Genomic DNA, 17,906 nt, shown 5'->3' on the forward strand with positions numbered 1-17,906 from the left:
CGGCCCACCGAGTGTTGCTAGGGTAAAAGTTTCTCCGACGAACGTGCACGCAGCGCGCGCACGCCTAACTGGAATGGATATGAGCAACACATCTCGAAGAACAACAGTTACAAAGGTGAGTAACCGTCTTTTCAAAAACCTGGTTTGCTAGTCGCAGTTTTAAAAATCTAATTGTATCTTTCCTGTGGTCCTAATATTTTACTTCCCTGGCATACTTTCTAGTTTCTTTTAATGGGTCAGTGCCTTATATTAAGACTAATTATTAAACCAAACATGACCTTCTTAAATGCTACCTGGGGAGGCATGGATCAGCACTCATGTCGCCCTCCCTGTCAGTAGCCCATCCAGGCCAGGGAAGCTAATAATCCAATCAGTGAACCAAGCTTGGTGATGAATCCTGGTCATGCACCACCTGAGGGATGTTGTCATACGCTGAGAAGAAATGCTACCATCTACCTCCATGGGGCCAAGTTCTACAAACTGGAACTTAGCTTTCTGTCACTCTGTCTCAGAGGAAATGTCTCTTTTTTTTTACTAAGAAATCACTCTAAATACCACAGAACATTACTTTCAAAAATAGGCTATAATCAGATTTTCTCCATATGAATGACTTGATATTACACTGTATGAAATCCAGAGCCTTAAAGTACTGTTTACAACCAAGCAGAGTATGTGTGAGTGCTGTGCCTGTGCCTTTCAAGCCTAATCTGCACAATCATTCCACCCATTCTGAGCCTCTGCTTTACAGAGATTGGCAAACAGTTTGTCAGTTTTGTGAAAACACACGTGGGGCTAATATCAGACCAAATACATTCAGTATTCCCTTGTACCCTAATCCTGGAACAAGACTGGTTCAGGTGAAGCCATGGACCTGCATGAAACCCCATTGAAGTGGTGATCCATCAACAGTACAAAGGAAAACAACAGAGCACATAATAGTCTTGCTGACTTAAATGGAACTACTCACATATTAAAGTTAGCACGTTTGAATGGTTTGCTGGACTGGCATCTAAAATTGTTTACTTTTAATCACTTAGGCTAAGTATGTTATTCGCATTGTAACCTGAAACTAGGTAACACTCTTCTTTGTAAAGAAAACTTTTCCCTGCTCTGCCAGAAGATTCATGAAACTGGGCTGAGTTTTGGAATTTCAACCTAGATTCAATCCCTCATCTCACTTCCATCTCTCTTCTCCTATCAGGCCTTAGTTTGTCCCCTTACCTTAAAGAGCTTTCTGAAGCTGGCCTGTTTTTTCCCCACCTGCTCTTTCCAGGATCTTCAAGAGGCACCAAAGGATTATTCCCCAAGATCTACTGCCTCCTGAATTCTGGAAGGGTCTTCTGGAGTGACTGGAAGGCTTCCCATGACACCCCTATTCTCATTGTGTAGTAGCTGGGCAAAAATGTTCTCTGCTGCTTACATAGCTAACTGAACCTGGAGCTGGAGACAGCTGAAACTCCCCTGATTGGTAGTTATTTCAGGACTCAACGGTAGGAGTTATTACTGCCCTACTGATGAAAGATGAACTCCACAGGACACTTTAAGGATTGAAAAGTTGTAGGTAAGAGAGTAGCCATCAGGTAAAATGCTCCTGAAAATCACAGACTACAGAAAACCTCACAAATAAGGGAGGATTCAGAACAAAGGGCTACCCATTCCCCTCTTGAAAAGAACTCTTAGGCCAGGTCTACACTGCGACTTTAAATAGGTTTAATGGCCGATATACCGATTTAACGCTGTATCCGTTCACATGACGTCGTCATTAATATCGATTTTACCGCCTCCTTAAATCGATTTCGGAACTCCTCCCAAACGAGAGGAGTAGCGCTAAATTCGATAGTGATAACTCGGATTAGGGTTCGTGTGGACGGAAATCGACGTTATTGGCCTCCGGGCGGCATCCCAGAGTGCAGCACTGACCGCTCTGGACAGCAATCTGAACTCGGATGCAGCGGGCAGGTAAACAGGAAAAGCCCCGCGAACTTTTGAATTACATTTCCTGCTTGCCCAGCGTGGAGCTCTGATCAGCACGGCTGGCGATGCAGTTTGAAATCGAAAAAGAGCTCCAGCATAGACCGTACGGGAGATACTAGGTCTGATCGCTGTATGGGGAGACAAATCTGTTGTATCCAGCTCCGTTACAGAACACGAAATGCCAAAGCGTTTGAATAAAAAACTCCAGGATACACAGCGCTGTGTGACAAGCGTAACGGGAAGCCAGAGACTCAAATGGACGCTCATGAAGGGAGGGAGGGGGTACTGAGGACTCCAGCTATCCCACAGTCCACAGCAGTCTCTGAAAATTATTTGCATTCTTGGCTGAGCTCCCATTGTCTGTAGGTTCAAACACAGTGTCTGGCGTGGTTCAGGGAACAGCTCCTCAGTTTATTTCCCCCCACCACCACGTGAAAAAAAAAAGGGAAAGATTGCTGTGCTATGGCGTTTGCTCAATGCACTCCGCGAAAAAGGCGCCAAAGGGTTGTCTGCTGCCTTCACAAAGGGAGGGGTGAGGCTGTACCCAGCACCACCCGGGGCAGTGTTTTCTGCCCCATCAGGCACTGTGCTCTCAACACGGAAGTGGGAACTATGGGATAGCTGAGGAACAGCTACCCACAGTGCACCGCTCCTGAAATCGATGGTAGCTTTGGACCATGGACGCAAACAATCGATTTCGGGATCCCACTGTGGACGCGCTAAACCGATTTTATTAGATCTGTTTTGTAATATCGGTTTAAGCTAATTCGAAATAATCGTGCAGTGTAGACGTACCCTTAAATGGGTTGAGTTCCAGAGTTCGCTTGGGACATAGTTGAGGCTGTGGGAGAACTGCTAAGTTACAAGAAATTTGTCACACTGTCACATCACATGATTTGGGGAGGGAAAGTTTCAACTTCAAAATGCTATACAGAACAACAAATCTTTCAGTACAGCATAAAAGATGTTACTTCCTAGAACTTGTCTCATATATCCTCTCTGTCCAGGTGATTTAATACAGTGCCATGAGAAAGAATCCTCTATAGATCAGCTTTCCTTCTTGCTGGTCTGTAATTGCAGAATTAATATTTTAAACAAACAAATAGGATAAAGACTTATTTTACCTGTTTTGATTTTGTATTTGTAATTTTAAAAAGAAGTGGGAGGTAAGTAATCTAAAGCAGAAGAGCACTCTTTTACAAAGTCCTGTAAAACAGGGTGAGCACTCCATCACCTACTCCAGGAATTTCCAGTATCCGTAGCTGTGGACTTGGAGTCTCAGGAGATTAAGGCTTAAAAAACATATTCACGATAATCAGTCAAACACAACACAACATACAGCGCATGGTTCGCCTGGGTTCTCTTCTTATAATTGTATAGCAACCACCCAGCAACTTCTATGTTAGCTAAAAAACAAAAAGCAATAGTAAAAATATATAAAGAAATGCAAAAACAATGGCATCAAGGATATACATTTTGGACTTGGACATATATTGTCTGTTATTAAACAATCTTAACAAAAATAACTTGATTAGGCTAATTAGTATTACAAAAGATTATTCCAGTGCTTATTCTGAAGAAATTACCTTTATTAGGAATTAATTTGTAGGGTAATTCCTGTGCAAATTCTAACATTCTAGCTTTAACAGCATTGCACATCTACAATGTCTGTCTCAGAATCAGCAAGAAGATACGCTTTATCTCTTGCAACATGTGCTGTATATAGCCAATAGGAGTCTGCCATATATGATTTTACTTCAGGATACAAAGACTGTATGGTAGAGCATAGAATCGTTCTGTATTCCTCTGACGGCAGCAAAACATTATAATATTTGCAGACAAATCAACACAAATAGAGTGCTGCTCAAAAACTCTGAACTGCTGAGCTGCAGCAGTAGCTGGGGACAGATCCTGGAACCTTCCTAAATTAAATGAGATTAAGTGTGTGAATAAGGACACCTTACAGCGTCAAGGTTTCAGGATCAAATCTTTGGCTCCTGCTGGTAGGTTTCTGCATACTCCCAAGAAGAGAATAAGGGAAGGAGAGAACCTAGGCAGACGGAGAGGGAAATGGACTCATTTTGTGCTGGTGCAGAGAAGCTGAGAGATGGTGTCACTGATAAAACTGAGTGTAATTTCAGGCATCTAATCTGAAATGTATAGCTGAAATTATTTGTAAAATATACAGTAATAACTATCATAGTGAATAACCCCTTTTCTCCAACCGCTCCTGCACCCCCTTCTCTCCTAACCCCTGCACTCCCCTCCTGTGCCCCTTCTCTCCCAAACCCATCTGCACCTCTTCTCCCTTAACCCCTCCTGTACCCGCTTCTCTCTAACCCCTGCACTCCCGTCCTGTGTCCCTTCTCCCCCAAACCCTTCTGCACCCCTTCTCCTTTAACCCCTCCTGCACGCCCATCTCTCCTGACCCCTGCAGTCCCCTCCTGTGCCCCTTATCCCCCAAACCTTTCTGCACCGCTTCTCCCTTAACCCCTCCTGCACCTCCTTCTCTCCTAACCCCTGCACTCCCCTTCTGTGCCCCTTCTCCCCTAGTCCTCTGCATTCCCTCCAAAGCTAGGTGCTCCTTGTGTCCAGATCACTTCCCCCACGTGGGCTGCATAAGGGAGGGCAGGAGAGCAGCTCCTGATACTACACAGCCGAGGTGGGGAAAGTGACCTGGACGCACAGAGAGCCTGGTATTGTTGTACATTCCCCCCCACCCCTAGTCCAGAGGAACATTCAGGGGGGTGGGCAGCAACACCAGGAGCTACAAGTGTCACCACTCACCCCCCTGAACACATTCCTCCATGGGGAGGAAGCAGGAAGAAATCTGGGCGTGCCCCCCCAACACATGCATTGCCTCTGTGAGTTTGGGAGGGGGGCAATGCCCCCTGAAGCTCCACCCATGCGCAGCACTCCTTGCTGTCACTCACTGCTCCAGGTGCTGCCCTTCCCACCAGCAGCACACACCTCTGCACTGCGCACAGCACCCCCTGACCACGGCACCTGGGCAGTCACACACCCCTAAGGCCAGCCCTGCTGCCCTTTACCACCTTAGTCGAAATCATGAGGCAATGTAAGGGCACATGCATGGACCCACGGACATTATTACTTTGAAAAGCTTTGGCTCTGGGCATATGGCACATGCACCTTACCCTCAGTGGAATACAGATAGGGACCACATATCTCGAAGAACCTCCAGTTCCAGGTAAGTAACCTCCACTTTCAGTTTGAAGCTTTTTTTTATAAAGAAAATGTTTGAAGAAAAGTACTTTATTTTTTGGAATTCAAACACATTCTTTTAAGTCAGTTATTAAATTTGTATGCAGTTAATTATGTTTTCTTTCTGAAATTTGTTTCCCAGGTACAGATGTGAAGGATGCCCAGGTTATAAGTGTTTCCACAGGGACAAAATGCATAAATGGAGAATACATGAGTGACCGTGGTCTTGCATTAAATGATTGCCATGCAGAAATTATATCTCGCAGGTGCCTGCTTAAATTTCTTTACACACAACTTGAGCTGTTTGTAAGGTAAGCTTAAGGAGGCTGAGATTGTGCTATGAACATCATTTGTCTATCTGATGATTACTTGAATCATAACACAAAGCTAAGGAGTCCCACTGAAAAAAATATCATAAAAAACAGCTGAAGCTACTGAAATTTTAAATTGAAAACTCTGGTCCCTGTTATAAAGTGTGAGTTTAACAAAGACTCATTTAATGAGGAATATCTATAACCATATTGAACTCTTATATTTTTATTATGGTTCAGAAATAGTGAGTTATGAGTTAATCATGTAGTTCTTTAAAGTGTAAATACATTTTAGTTATTCAACTGTTCTTTGAATTAGTGGAAATAAAATTAAAATGCCATCAAATGGACTAGCAAATGTATAGTTTTGTTTCATTGACTAATGGTGCTTTATAAGTTCACTGGGCAATGTCAAATACTCTTTATTTCTTGTTTCTAACTTCTTTTCTTTCTGTATGATTTGTAGTAACTCTTAGGTACCACATTTGATGCCTTACTTTAATCATTTTAATGTATAGTAAGTTAGACTGGGCTTAATCTCCTGCATTTGTTTCTCTTCAGGTTTTGACTACAGTTCTCTTCTTTGTTTATATTCCAGTAATAAAGAAGATCAACAAAAATCCATCTTTATCAAGTCTGAACGAGGCGGATTTAAACTGAAAGAAAATGTGCAATTTCATCTCTATATCAGCACCTCTCCATGTGGAGATGCTAGGATTTTCTCACCACATGAAGCAGCACAAGAGGGTATGATTCTAGCTATAAAGGAATTGCTTAGAGTTTAATTGATTACAGACAAATGGCAATGTTAGAAGTAAGCAGTCATTTTAATTCTGGCCTTTTGTATATGGATTTTTTTTATTATTATTATTATTTTTGGAAGAAAGATCTCTTCTTGGAAATCTGGACCATTTACTTTAAACTAAATATAAACAGACAAACTGGTCATTTAGGCTAGAGCTGGGAAGATCCTGGATTCTGTTAAGGATAAGCCAATAAGTCACAGTGTGTCTTTATGGAACTCATTGGACTTCGTCATTATTGTTGCCTTTTAATAATATTTGTTGCTGTTCTCTGAATTTCCTGATTTATTAATGAGACAAAGTCAATGAGGTAATATCTTTTATTGGACCAACATCTATCAGTGAGAGAATTGATCCAGTAATAGATCCACTTTGTCTTTCTAATATCCTGGGACCAACATAGCTAAACTACAATGATTTGTTAATTTCATTCTAGCACTGAAATGCCCAGAACTGAACTTCAGAACTAAATACCATATTTGAAATGTTCTTTCCTGAAAAGCTTGGTTTAATAGCAAATATATTTTGGAGAATATTGTATACAAGAAAGATATTTGATGCTATAGCTAAATTTAAATGAGTAATTGAAATTGGTTCCAAACTTTGTGACCTTTTCCAAGATGGTTACCAGCATAAAAATATATTGCCTTCTGTACAGTTGTTTCTCAATTGACTTAAAACAATTTTTGTCACTTAGATCAGGGAGACAGACATCCAAACCGTAAAGCAAGGGGACAGCTACGGACAAAAATAGAATCTGGAGAAGGGACAATTCCAGTCCGATCTACTACTACCATCCAGACGTGGGATGGAGTGTTACAGGGAGAGAGACTGCTTACTATGTCTTGCAGTGACAAGATAGCTAGGTAAGATATTAAGTGTTTGCTTCTCTTCCCTACTATTCTGGTTTTATTCTGAAAATGGGGACCCTGGTTACAGCTTGCATCCTAAAACATAGGTCGCTGGAGGGCGTACTTAATATCTGCTTTCCACTTAGCCTGAACATCTGGATGGATGGAAATTCAACATTGTTTTCAGATGTCATGTTAACAGTGTCTTGTCTGAATCATTCATTAGTTGACCCGGGAGGTGGCTGTAGGGGCTGTAGATCAAGCTTGTTGTCTAGCCCCCCAGCATGAGATTAGATGCTCTGATTCTGCTCCCATTGAAGTCAATGACAACATTCCCATTGGCTTCAGTGGTGAGGCTCAGGCCCAAGAAGAACATCAATCATTTATTCCATCCAAAGCTTATCCCACAAGCATATTTTCTCTCTTCAAGGTGGTAGAGTGCCATATACTCTAATTTACCTAATTTGCTACTTTGTTATATCTGCCTCATTTTGTATTGTTAATATCTTGATGATGATTAAAACATGCAGTTTCATTAGACATAATATGGTATTGGCAAAATATAAAATTCATTAGTATGTTATGTAAGTCATACTTGTACACAACTTTTATCAAAATATAGACTATTCCAATGTGTTGTAGATATGTCTATATACGGCATATGTAAGTGTAAATGTACACTATCATTTTAAATGGCAAAACATCGTTAGTTAAGAACCTATTACTTGGTTGATACAGTTTAAAAGTGACCTTTTTAAAAAAAATTGAATGACTGGAAAATCTTCCAGTAAAAGTAGTGTTTTCATTTGGGAAAATGTGACACTGATTTTTTATTTTTTTTTTAGTTATTGTACTCTTTCATTAGTTAAAGATTTTGGTAAAATTTAAACAGACAAGCTCAACCAATCCATGCTCCCAAAATTAAACACCTGTGTCCTCTGGAAAGTGTAGCAATCTCAGGGAAATTTCAGGAAAATGCAAGCTGGCTTTTCAAATCAGCACTACATTTTCACAGTACCCCATAGCGTCCTACAAATCACATAAAAGAAATAGCAGCCTTTCTTAGTTGAGGATATTGTTCATGTCCTTTTATTTTTTTAATAAAAAGTAGTTTATGCATTTTATCAAACCAGGATTAATTGATTAAAATATTGTTAAATACATTTGTAAAATACAAAGTGGGTTGAACCTATTCATTGTGCTGTATAAGCGCTATATGAGAATTAAAACCACAGAGAGAGATCTACTTGCTTGACTCTTCATTCTCCTTGTGGGAGAACCATCAGGGTTCCTATAGCACGTGAGAAAAGTATGATTTTATATGTTAAATTTCTATGAATAAGTCCAGACCATGTTGGGACAGGGTAAAAGCTCAATTTTAAAAATGTTACACTACTTACAAACCTCCATTTCATACTGGCTCCGGAATATCCACTGATTAAAATATGGTTACACACTGAAAATTGATTCCATAAGAATGACATGTGCATTCCTTATTTATTCTTTATAATGACTGGCCAAGCAAATTTCCTAGCTTACAATTCAAGGTGGCATACCTAACTGCCAACTCCGTAAACTCCATCTGAGACATGAAAACTGTGTTTGTATTTGTCACCAGTTAAAAAACAAAACAGATTACTCAGCCAGAGTTGATTCTGGGTGACGCAGAACAGAACCCAGGTCACTCTCTCATAGCTAGTTGTTGTAATCCAGGGGGATAACCAGAGTAAAAATTTGAGTGTGTCACTAAAGAAAGCACATGCACCCTGAGACACATAGAGGAGATGCTGTATGAGGAGTAAGGAGCTCCAGTGTTTACATTTATAGTCATGTTCTGCCAATTTCACTTTAATGGGTTCATTACTATGTAATTTCCAGTATTCAGTACCATACCATTACTAACAAATTGCAGATGCCATTGGTTTTTTATTGGGATTTAACAAAAGATATGAAACTATTTGCATTACTGAAATAATTTAATGCATAAAAACTGTTCAGTAATGATACAAAAGTAACATTATGTTCAAACTTGATGAATTTTGGTAAAGATAAAGATTACTTGCATAATAAATCCTCTAGTCTGACAAAGACTATTGAGTTAACTCTGCCCATAAAAGGTCATATGGGCACCTCATTGATAAAACTTTCTGGCTCCTGAACAGCTCCCTCTGTATATTCTAAACTAAGCTACAACATTACAGCCCTGTCCTCTGCCTCTGGTCCTTCAGTAGCAGCTTGCTCCTGGGCTGGCTCAGCTATGAGCCTGTTAAGAATGCTGCAGGCCTCTAGGAAGTGCTGCTATCCATTCATGCTTTTATCCTCTCTATTCTTGTCTTCTCTCCGGCCTTCACAATGAAGAAGTCTGGAGCAATCAGTGCTGCAAACTCAGTGCAGACCTTTGACCATATTCTGTGATAGTGGGAAGCTAAGCCCACCACTCATCAAAATTAGCTCACCTCACTTACACCTGCCTGAGTCTCTCGAGCTGCAGATATTCCATTACCAACCTCGATAACTCTTTGCTCCATAGGGATATCCTCCCAAGGAGATCTGAACATCCAAAGACTCTCTTGTATTTGAATGCTAATCACAAGATCATATTGTTCTATATCAATCCTCTGTCATCCTACATCCATAGATTAAGAGACAAACAGCATGATGATGCCCACTACTGTGAAGCAAAGAGTTGTGAAGCCCTGGCCCTGATCACTTAGCCTCAGCCAGAAAATCCTCTTACTGACATTGTTTGCCTTTTCTCCTGAGTCTCCTATTCTTTCCTTCTCGCTGCCCCTTTCACTCTATTTCCTTGTTTCAGGGTCACTAGAGAAGAAAAGGAGGCAAGAAATCTTGAGAGCTCTGCTTCAGGCTGGAAGGAGAGGGTGAAAGAGCAGAGCTCCGAGACAGGACACCCAACCTTAATGCTACCCTATAGTGACATCATGAGAGGAAAAGATATGAAAAAACTGAGTCTTTAAAAATCAGGTTAATGCAGTCTGGGATCACAGACACTAAAATGGATTGATCATTATCATGTGGTTATTGCATGGTGTGCTATAGTGCAGAGTTAGGGTTGCTTGGGTGCCTTCGCTGTGCATTTCCATACAGTAACATGTTTAGATTTCTTTTAAGTATAACCTTACGTTGAATTTCCTAGGTTTGTGAGACTTCTTTTGAGATAACTAAAACATTCCGGTAGTGGTTTTTACCCTTACAGTACTGCTATATACATTGCACCGTAACTGCATGTTCATGTCGGTTTTTTGTCTGCAAATATCAACGTATAAGTTCTATTAGGACTTTTCAGATACTAATGAGACAGGCCTCATGATCTCACTGAGACAGGGAAGTATTTGTGTCCCTGTTTTGATGATGGTGAGGCTTAAGCACTGAGAGGTGGAGAAAGTTCAGGACCTGTTTCCCTTGTAGCTTCCCTGTTGCCCATATGGCACCCCCTCTCTTCTCTGGAGGAACCCTTGTTTTGGGTTTGTCTCTCTGGACTGGTGGGCTTCTCCATCCACCCTTTCTTTCCGCCTTCTCTTCATCCCTCACTTCTGTATTCCCCACCAGTGTGAGACTCTTGGGCTGGGGTGACACAATGAACAGATGGCCAGCCCAGAGTCAGTGGTCCATGGAGCAGTGCAGGTTGAGTATCGGTCTTCTCAAGCTAGACCTTTCATCTTGCTCTTCTGCCTTCGGAGCCCCTGGTACTTGAATTATTACATCTTATTCCACTGTGACAGTCTAACTGTGATGACTTCTGTCACCTGCCAGGGTAATTATCAGGGTACCCCTCTTTTCACACGTTATAGTTCTGGAAATTTCTCTCCTTCGTTCCCCTATATCTGGATGGCTGCAAGAACGTCTTTGCATACTGTCTGTTCTCAGGAGACCTCCAGCAGCCACAGGGTCTTGCAGTCTCACAGTAAGGAATGCCTGCCTTTTGAAGTTACTGCATGTGATGTCTGCGGTCTGGACTTTAATCCACTACCACAGGATAGAAGAAAATACTATTAATTCTGCTTGTCATCTCCTTTCCGTTTGTCGTAGGTTGGTGCCATTGCTTATTTGTGAATTATTCGTCTCACTACCTTGCATACTGTTCTTAGTCTGCGGGTCTCTTTAACAAGAGTGATGGGGACTGGCTGAGGCCTATATAATCAGGAGTGGGGGCACACAACATTTATCTCCTTGCTTCCCAGTTGGTGGCACCATAAGGCTTAGAGGAGTCTATCACAAACAGAATTACTAGTAAATCATTTTTAGGCTCTTTCCCTTATCATAGACTCATAGAAGATTAGGATTGGAAGAGACCTCAGAAGGTCATCCAGTCCAACCCCCTCTCAAGGCAGGACCAACCCCAGTTTCTCATCCACTGTAATCCCTAGGTCCTTTTCTGCAGAACTGCCACTTAGCCAGTCAGTCCCCAGCCTGTAGCAGTGTCTGGGATTCTTCCTTCCTAAGTGCAGGACTCTGCACTCGTCCTTGTTGAACTTCATCAGATTTCTTTTGGCCCAATCCTCTAATTTGTCTAGTTCACTCTGGACCCCATCCCTACCCTCCAGCATATCTACCTCGCTCCCCATCTTAGTATCATCCACGAACTTGCTGAGGGTGCAATCCATCCCATAATCCAGATCATTAATGAAGATGTTGAACATAACCGACCGCAGGACTGACCCCTGGGGAACTCCACTCAATACCAGCTGCCAACTAGACATTGAGCCATTGATCACTACCAGTTGAGCCCAGCGATCTAGCCAGCTTTTTGTCCATCTTATAGTCCATTCATCCAGTCCATACTTCTTTAACTTGCTGGCAAGAATACTGTGGGAGACCGGATCAAAAGCTTTGTTAAAGTCAAGGTATATCACATCCACTGCTTTCCCCATATCCACAGAGCCAGTTATCTCATCATAGAAGGCAATCAGGTTGGTCAGGCATGACTTGCCCTTGGTGAATCCATGTTGACTGTTCCTGATCACCTTCTTCTCCTTCAGGTTCTTCAAAAGATTTTATCACGTTTATTGATCACATTTGTTGATCTCACAAATCATATTAATAAGAATAACTTTGGGCATTGGAAATACCACTTTATCAAGTTTTTCATTGTATGGTAAATATAATTTCATTGTTCAGCCAGTGCTGTTTCGGCATTAGACTGAGGTCTATAAACAAAGAATGCCTGAGATAAACTCTGATACTGCACATTCTGAAGTTACGAATGTTAATTGTGTAAAGCAGTTCCTTGTGTACTTCTATTACCGTATAAAGAACAGGATGTTAGGGAGAGAGTCATGAACATTATACTTTGTCATCTGCTGCAATTACATGCCCTCATTCCTGTTGTTGCTCCAGAGTAGTACAAGTGTTCTATATAATCAATTTTTAAAAATTGCAGCATAAATTCCCATCCTCTTGTTACAGCAAGAAGTACACTGGCAAAATCTGTGCTAGTGTATTGATGCAGAATTAGACATATATTTTTCTCTCCCGTGTTCAGAGATGAAATTGGTTTAAATAAATACATGAAGAAATGTCAAGTGCTTGCAGCCCACTTGGCCATGGGCATATGTTAGTTTGAGGCGGAAATTTGACAGCATAGCAGGGAAACCATGACTCCCCTAATTTGAAAGATTCTGATGTGAACCTGTGGCTTCCCTTCTCTCATATTAAATGTGAAAAGACTGAAAATAGAAGAAATCAAAAAGTACAAAAAAGAACACGTGCGTAAGGCTGAGGCAGTGTTAGTAGCACAGATAAAAAGTGCACTCTGAATAAAGGGAAAAGGAACGTATATGGTAATTCTGCAAAGTTCACCTAATGTGCTGTAGAGAGAAAATTCTTCAAACTGAGTAAATATTAGAATTTTTTAAAAATTAATTTGTAATGTCAGTGATACAACAGCAGTTATATATGTTTGTGTATATATATTAACTGCTTATCTGATCAAATCCTTGAAACATCTGCACTGCCAGCAACAATCAGCTGGTAGGAGTTTAATTATGTATTAACTGGAAACTCTTGTCCTTTGGGCTGAGAAAATGACTGACACATAGAAGGGTCTTTTCAAAGGAGGTGAGAGGGGCACTCTATAGCAGGAAAGAGCCAGCACTCTCTTCTGCACACCCTGAGCATGAGACTGATTTCCAGACGGTATGGAGGGATCTCAGAAGCAAGACAAATATGAACCCTGTGTCCACACTAGTCCAGCTGGAAAACCCAGTCCAGAGAGGAGAAGGGGACATGAGACATCTGAACTACAACTCTCATGAGCTTCTGCAGCAACATTTCTAAATCAATGTTTTTCAATTTTACATGAAATTTTTCAGATGTTAGGGGGTGGGGGTTGATGGAACATCATAATTTTCCATAGCAGGAATATATTTAAAAAAAAATTCTTTGAGCCAAAAAACAAACTTTCTATCAGTAGAAAAAAAAAAAAAGAAAGGGGAGATGGAGAGAGAGTGAGAGAAAAACAGGATGGAAAATTTCCAACCTGCCCTAGTTGACAGTATAGCTGATAAAGATAAAAGCTGTATTACAGGCTATGCAATTCCTTCTTCATAAAATAAACAGTGATTATGGAACTTTATTAAATCAGATAATAATAAAGAGGTAGGTCATACGAAAGACCAGAACTAATTTCTACTCTCAATCTAAAATCTAATCTTGCATCTCCTTGTTCAGTTGAGTAGCCCAGTTGAAATCAGTGGGACTACTTGCATGAGTAGGAATTGCAGGTTCAGCCGTTCTGTAGTTCTAAAAGCTAACTATAAAGCGTGAATCATACAAGCAAATCACCTTAATCTTTGCCTTATGCTTGCAAACTCCTAATTGTTGGATCTATTCAGTAACCAGATTTCTAAATAAAATGACATCACTGATGTTATTTTTTCTAAGAGAAGCAGCAGCAGCTAATAAAAATAGTCGTGAGAACAATGGTAAACTCTTAACCAAAGCGGTGATAGTGAGAGTCACTATAATGCAACTTGCAACCTCTTATCTGTGAAAAAGTCTGCCCAGTGGTCTGTGAAGGGATGTTAGATGGGGCGGGATCTGAGTTACTACAGAGAATTCTTTCCTGGGTGTCTGGCTGGTGAGTCTTGCCCACATGCTCAGGGTTTAACTGATCGCCATATTTGGGGTCGAGAAGGAATTTTCCTCCAGGGCAGATTAGCAGAGGCCCTGGAGGTTTTTCACCTTCTTCTGCAGTATGCAGCATGGGTCAATTGCTAGAGGATTCTTTGCAGCTTGAGGTCTTCAAACCACAATTTGAGGACTTGAATAACTCAGACATAGGTTAGGGGTTTGTTACTGAAGTGGATGGGTGAGATTGTGGCCTGCATTGTGCAGGAGGTCAGACTAAATGATCATAATGGTCCCTTCTGACCTTAAAGTCTATGAGTCTATAAAAAGGGCTGGACTGCTACTTTGAATTGTAGCTTTTAATTTCCATTTTCATGTTTAGGCACCTTTTCTAATTGTTTCTAGGACAGGATTTCAAAGCAGTAGAAATTCTGATGCCTGATCGAACAGGTTTTTTAAACATAACCTTGACTAACCTTGGTGATTATTAAAATGAATGCCTGACAAATGCCTCCTGTCCACTGAGTGCTCTACGTCAGTATTTCTCAGTGGCCTGTCCCTGAGATCTCCATGACACAGCTTAGGAAGATAGCAAGCCAGTCCCCTGTATCAAAAAGGTTGAGAAACACTGCCCTACCTCATGAAAGGCTACTCAGATATTAACATCAGTTCTTAATCCCTTCAGGATATGCTTGCATGCCAGTATTTGAGGGCAGCACTTCCCCATGTCAATTTGAATTGCTTCACCTTGCATTGTGTGTAACTCACAAAAGTGCAGAGTTGTAGTTGAAGAAATGTTGCATATTGCCAATTACTTTACCTTTTCATATGACTGCACAGATATTTAAAATGGAAATATATGTTTAAAATGTAATTTCTATTTTATAGCTTTAGAAATGCTCATGAAAAGGGATTGATTGCCAGCCCTATGAACTTAATCGCACAAGCACCAGCAGCGCAGGTTTTGTGCACTGCCCTGCTAATGTGCCTAAGGCTGTTCCACAGAAACCAGATCTTAGGTTGGGAGGGAGGTCTTCATGCCCATTGAGGCCTCTGTTCAGCAAAACATGAGAACATATGTTTAACTTTAAGCACTTGAGTAGTCAGTCCTATTAACTTCAGTGAGATACTCGTGTGCTTGAAGGTAAGTATGCACTTAAGTATTTTCCTAGACAGGGCCTCAGTCCTTATTCTCTCTGTTAAGGGCGAAAAAGGATTGAAGGACGGAGGTAGCCATGTGTTTGTGACTTGGCTCTCTGGCCACTAAGAACTGAACTTAGAACACCAATTTATTCCACATAGGCTTTGTGGACTTTTGCTCACAGCTAAGCTGAAATGAATTTGAACTGATGACCTAGTGGTGAAATATTTATTTTACATTGTCAATTTCATGAGCCATCCAGTCCCCCTAAATATAGCACTGTGCCCTTGGGCCAGATCTTGTGTCTTCCATACTGCAATGTGTAAAACTGAAAAGCTAATCAATTATTATAAACCTATTCTTAAGCCACATGGGAGAGGGTTAGGTTTGTGTTTGGTTTGTAAATCAGGTGCAAGACCACCTACATTTTTAACGCCCGGCTTGACAAAGCCCTGGCTGGGATGATTTAGTTGGGGTTGGTCCTGCTCTGAGCAGGGGGTGGGACTAGATACCTCCTGAGGTCCCTTCCAGCCCTGATATTCTGTGATTCTATGATACATTTGGTTTGGAGGCAGCCACTTTCTCTTAATATTTTATACATTGATTTAAAGAGAGCACTTTTCATAGACCCCATAATACTACAGGGACATGATGCATCCTGTGAGGTTACTAAACTTCTCTGTGGCTAAATTTTGCTCTTCCACCTTTGTAACCTCATTGTTTGCAGTGAAGATGAAAGAATGTAGATAAGGGGAGAGTTTTGGCCTATTAACTTCAAAATTTGTGGAGGTTGCGCAACACCATACTGGGCCCTAAATGTATATATCTATGAAATAACATATTTCATGGTTTCAACTGCATTCCTACAGCTACGGAGTTTAAAATCAGAGGGACAATCCACATGACATTGCATTGAGAAGATGTTTGTGACCCTTTTAAAAAATAATACTACAGTATATTTAGAAAATGAGAAAATGTTAATATGTGATGTCATGTTTGTGTTAATGAGAGTGAAAACGTATTATCGTCAAAAGCAAGTATAATGTGGAAATCAGCTGTAAACACTTTCCCCCCGTAGCCCTGCCATTGTATCTCGGTTATGACCTACAGTATTTCCATTCAAGTCCCATGTTTTTCTCGCATAGAAACAGCCAGGCATGCCTGAATCATAATATATTGCTCAATCATTTTAAAGTATTGAAAAATATCCACAAGTGATTCTGATGGGATTAGTATGATCATTTTTAGTCGTGATCTAAATCAAATTTGAATCTAGTTTTCGAGGAGCAAACACATTTAGTTTTGCTTTAATCAATATACTTTTTAAACCAGCGCAGATGTTAGTTTTCATTGTCTACACTGGGTAGGGTCGCCAAATTGTGTAGCTGAAAAACTAGAGATACTTAACAAAGGCAATGAGAAAGGAGGCAGGGGAAGGTTTTGGTTAGTGTCACCGTATGCATTCTGGTCTTCCTGGTAGTGTTTTTGAAATCTAAATGTAATAGGCTGCGCTTGGGGAAACTGTTCTTAATTTGAGTGCACATAGATTACAGGTGCACTTGTAAGACTAAAATTTACATTCTTTGCCCTTTAATTCGTTTCAGTTTTGTATTAAATAGCACTACATCTATATTTGAGGTAGTCCGTATACTTCCTTGTACTTGGTATTAGGAATACTGCAAATATTGAGGCAACACCTTGGCAATTGGAAAATTGGTAAGGGGAACCATTATGAGGTATTTGGTCATCTAAATATCTGCTTGTGCCAGCAAAATTCTAATTCTGGTAAAGTCTGGAAATGTTCTCAGTGGGTCTAATTCTGAAATTGTGACTGACTTCTCACGTATAAAGATGATCATTAATGGAGTCTTTTATATATAATGTGTATGTAAGCTGTTATTCTGTTGTAAACCTTGTTTAGCTTTAAAACTAATGAAATAGATTTGCAATAATTTTCTCACAACTCCTTTATTTTTATTTTCCAATATTTGGCTGGCAAAGAGAATGTCTATATAATATAAAATATGACTTAATCTTTCCCTTACACGTTTTGCATTACTGCAAAATGCTACTTGCTCTCCCAGTAACCTGGGACAATATTTTTTATGATGGGTGAGTAAACTGGTATATGGTGTTTTCATTTTCATCCTCATTATAGTAAGGGTATGTGAATAGATTGTTGCCTGAGCTTTTTTAGTAATTTTACAAGGCTCTTATACGTTTATTATTTCTTTGATGCTTTTTAGCAATGTGTTCAGTTGGGTCCTGTAATCTCTGGCCTGTGCTGAGAATGTGGTGGAGCTGTGCCATCCCAACAGGAGCTCAAAGAAGTACTGTGCCTCAAGTGTGTGCTTCCCTCTGCTGCCCCAACTGTTCCTGTTACTAAGGATGGCTAGCACTACAAGACCCATGCTCAGATGAGCACAAGAACTGCAATTGTAGCTAGTTCCTATGCAAGGGCACCAGAGGAAACCTGACTGAACATTCCCTGCTTCTTCATCCACTCAGACGCCATTAT

General features: G+C 40.6%; 1 protein-coding gene across 2 annotated transcripts in view; it reads left to right on the plus strand.

The window, feature by feature from the left end:
* Positions 1-17,906, plus strand: part of ADARB1 (adenosine deaminase RNA specific B1) — a 171,195-nt gene that overhangs the window by 113,942 nt on the left and 39,347 nt on the right. For both annotated transcript variants that reach the window (XM_032804117.2, XM_075069901.1), the window contains exons 5-7: positions 5,339-5,507; positions 6,106-6,254; positions 7,008-7,176. In XM_032804117.2, the coding sequence (XP_032660008.1) occupies positions 5,339-5,507; positions 6,106-6,254; positions 7,008-7,176 (487 nt within the window). The remainder of the gene's footprint in view (positions 1-5,338; positions 5,508-6,105; positions 6,255-7,007; positions 7,177-17,906) is intronic.

Source organism: Chelonoidis abingdonii, chromosome 10 (assembly GCF_003597395.2).
Source record: "Chelonoidis abingdonii isolate Lonesome George chromosome 10, CheloAbing_2.0, whole genome shotgun sequence".
NCBI lineage: Eukaryota > Metazoa > Chordata > Testudines > Testudinidae > Chelonoidis > Chelonoidis abingdonii.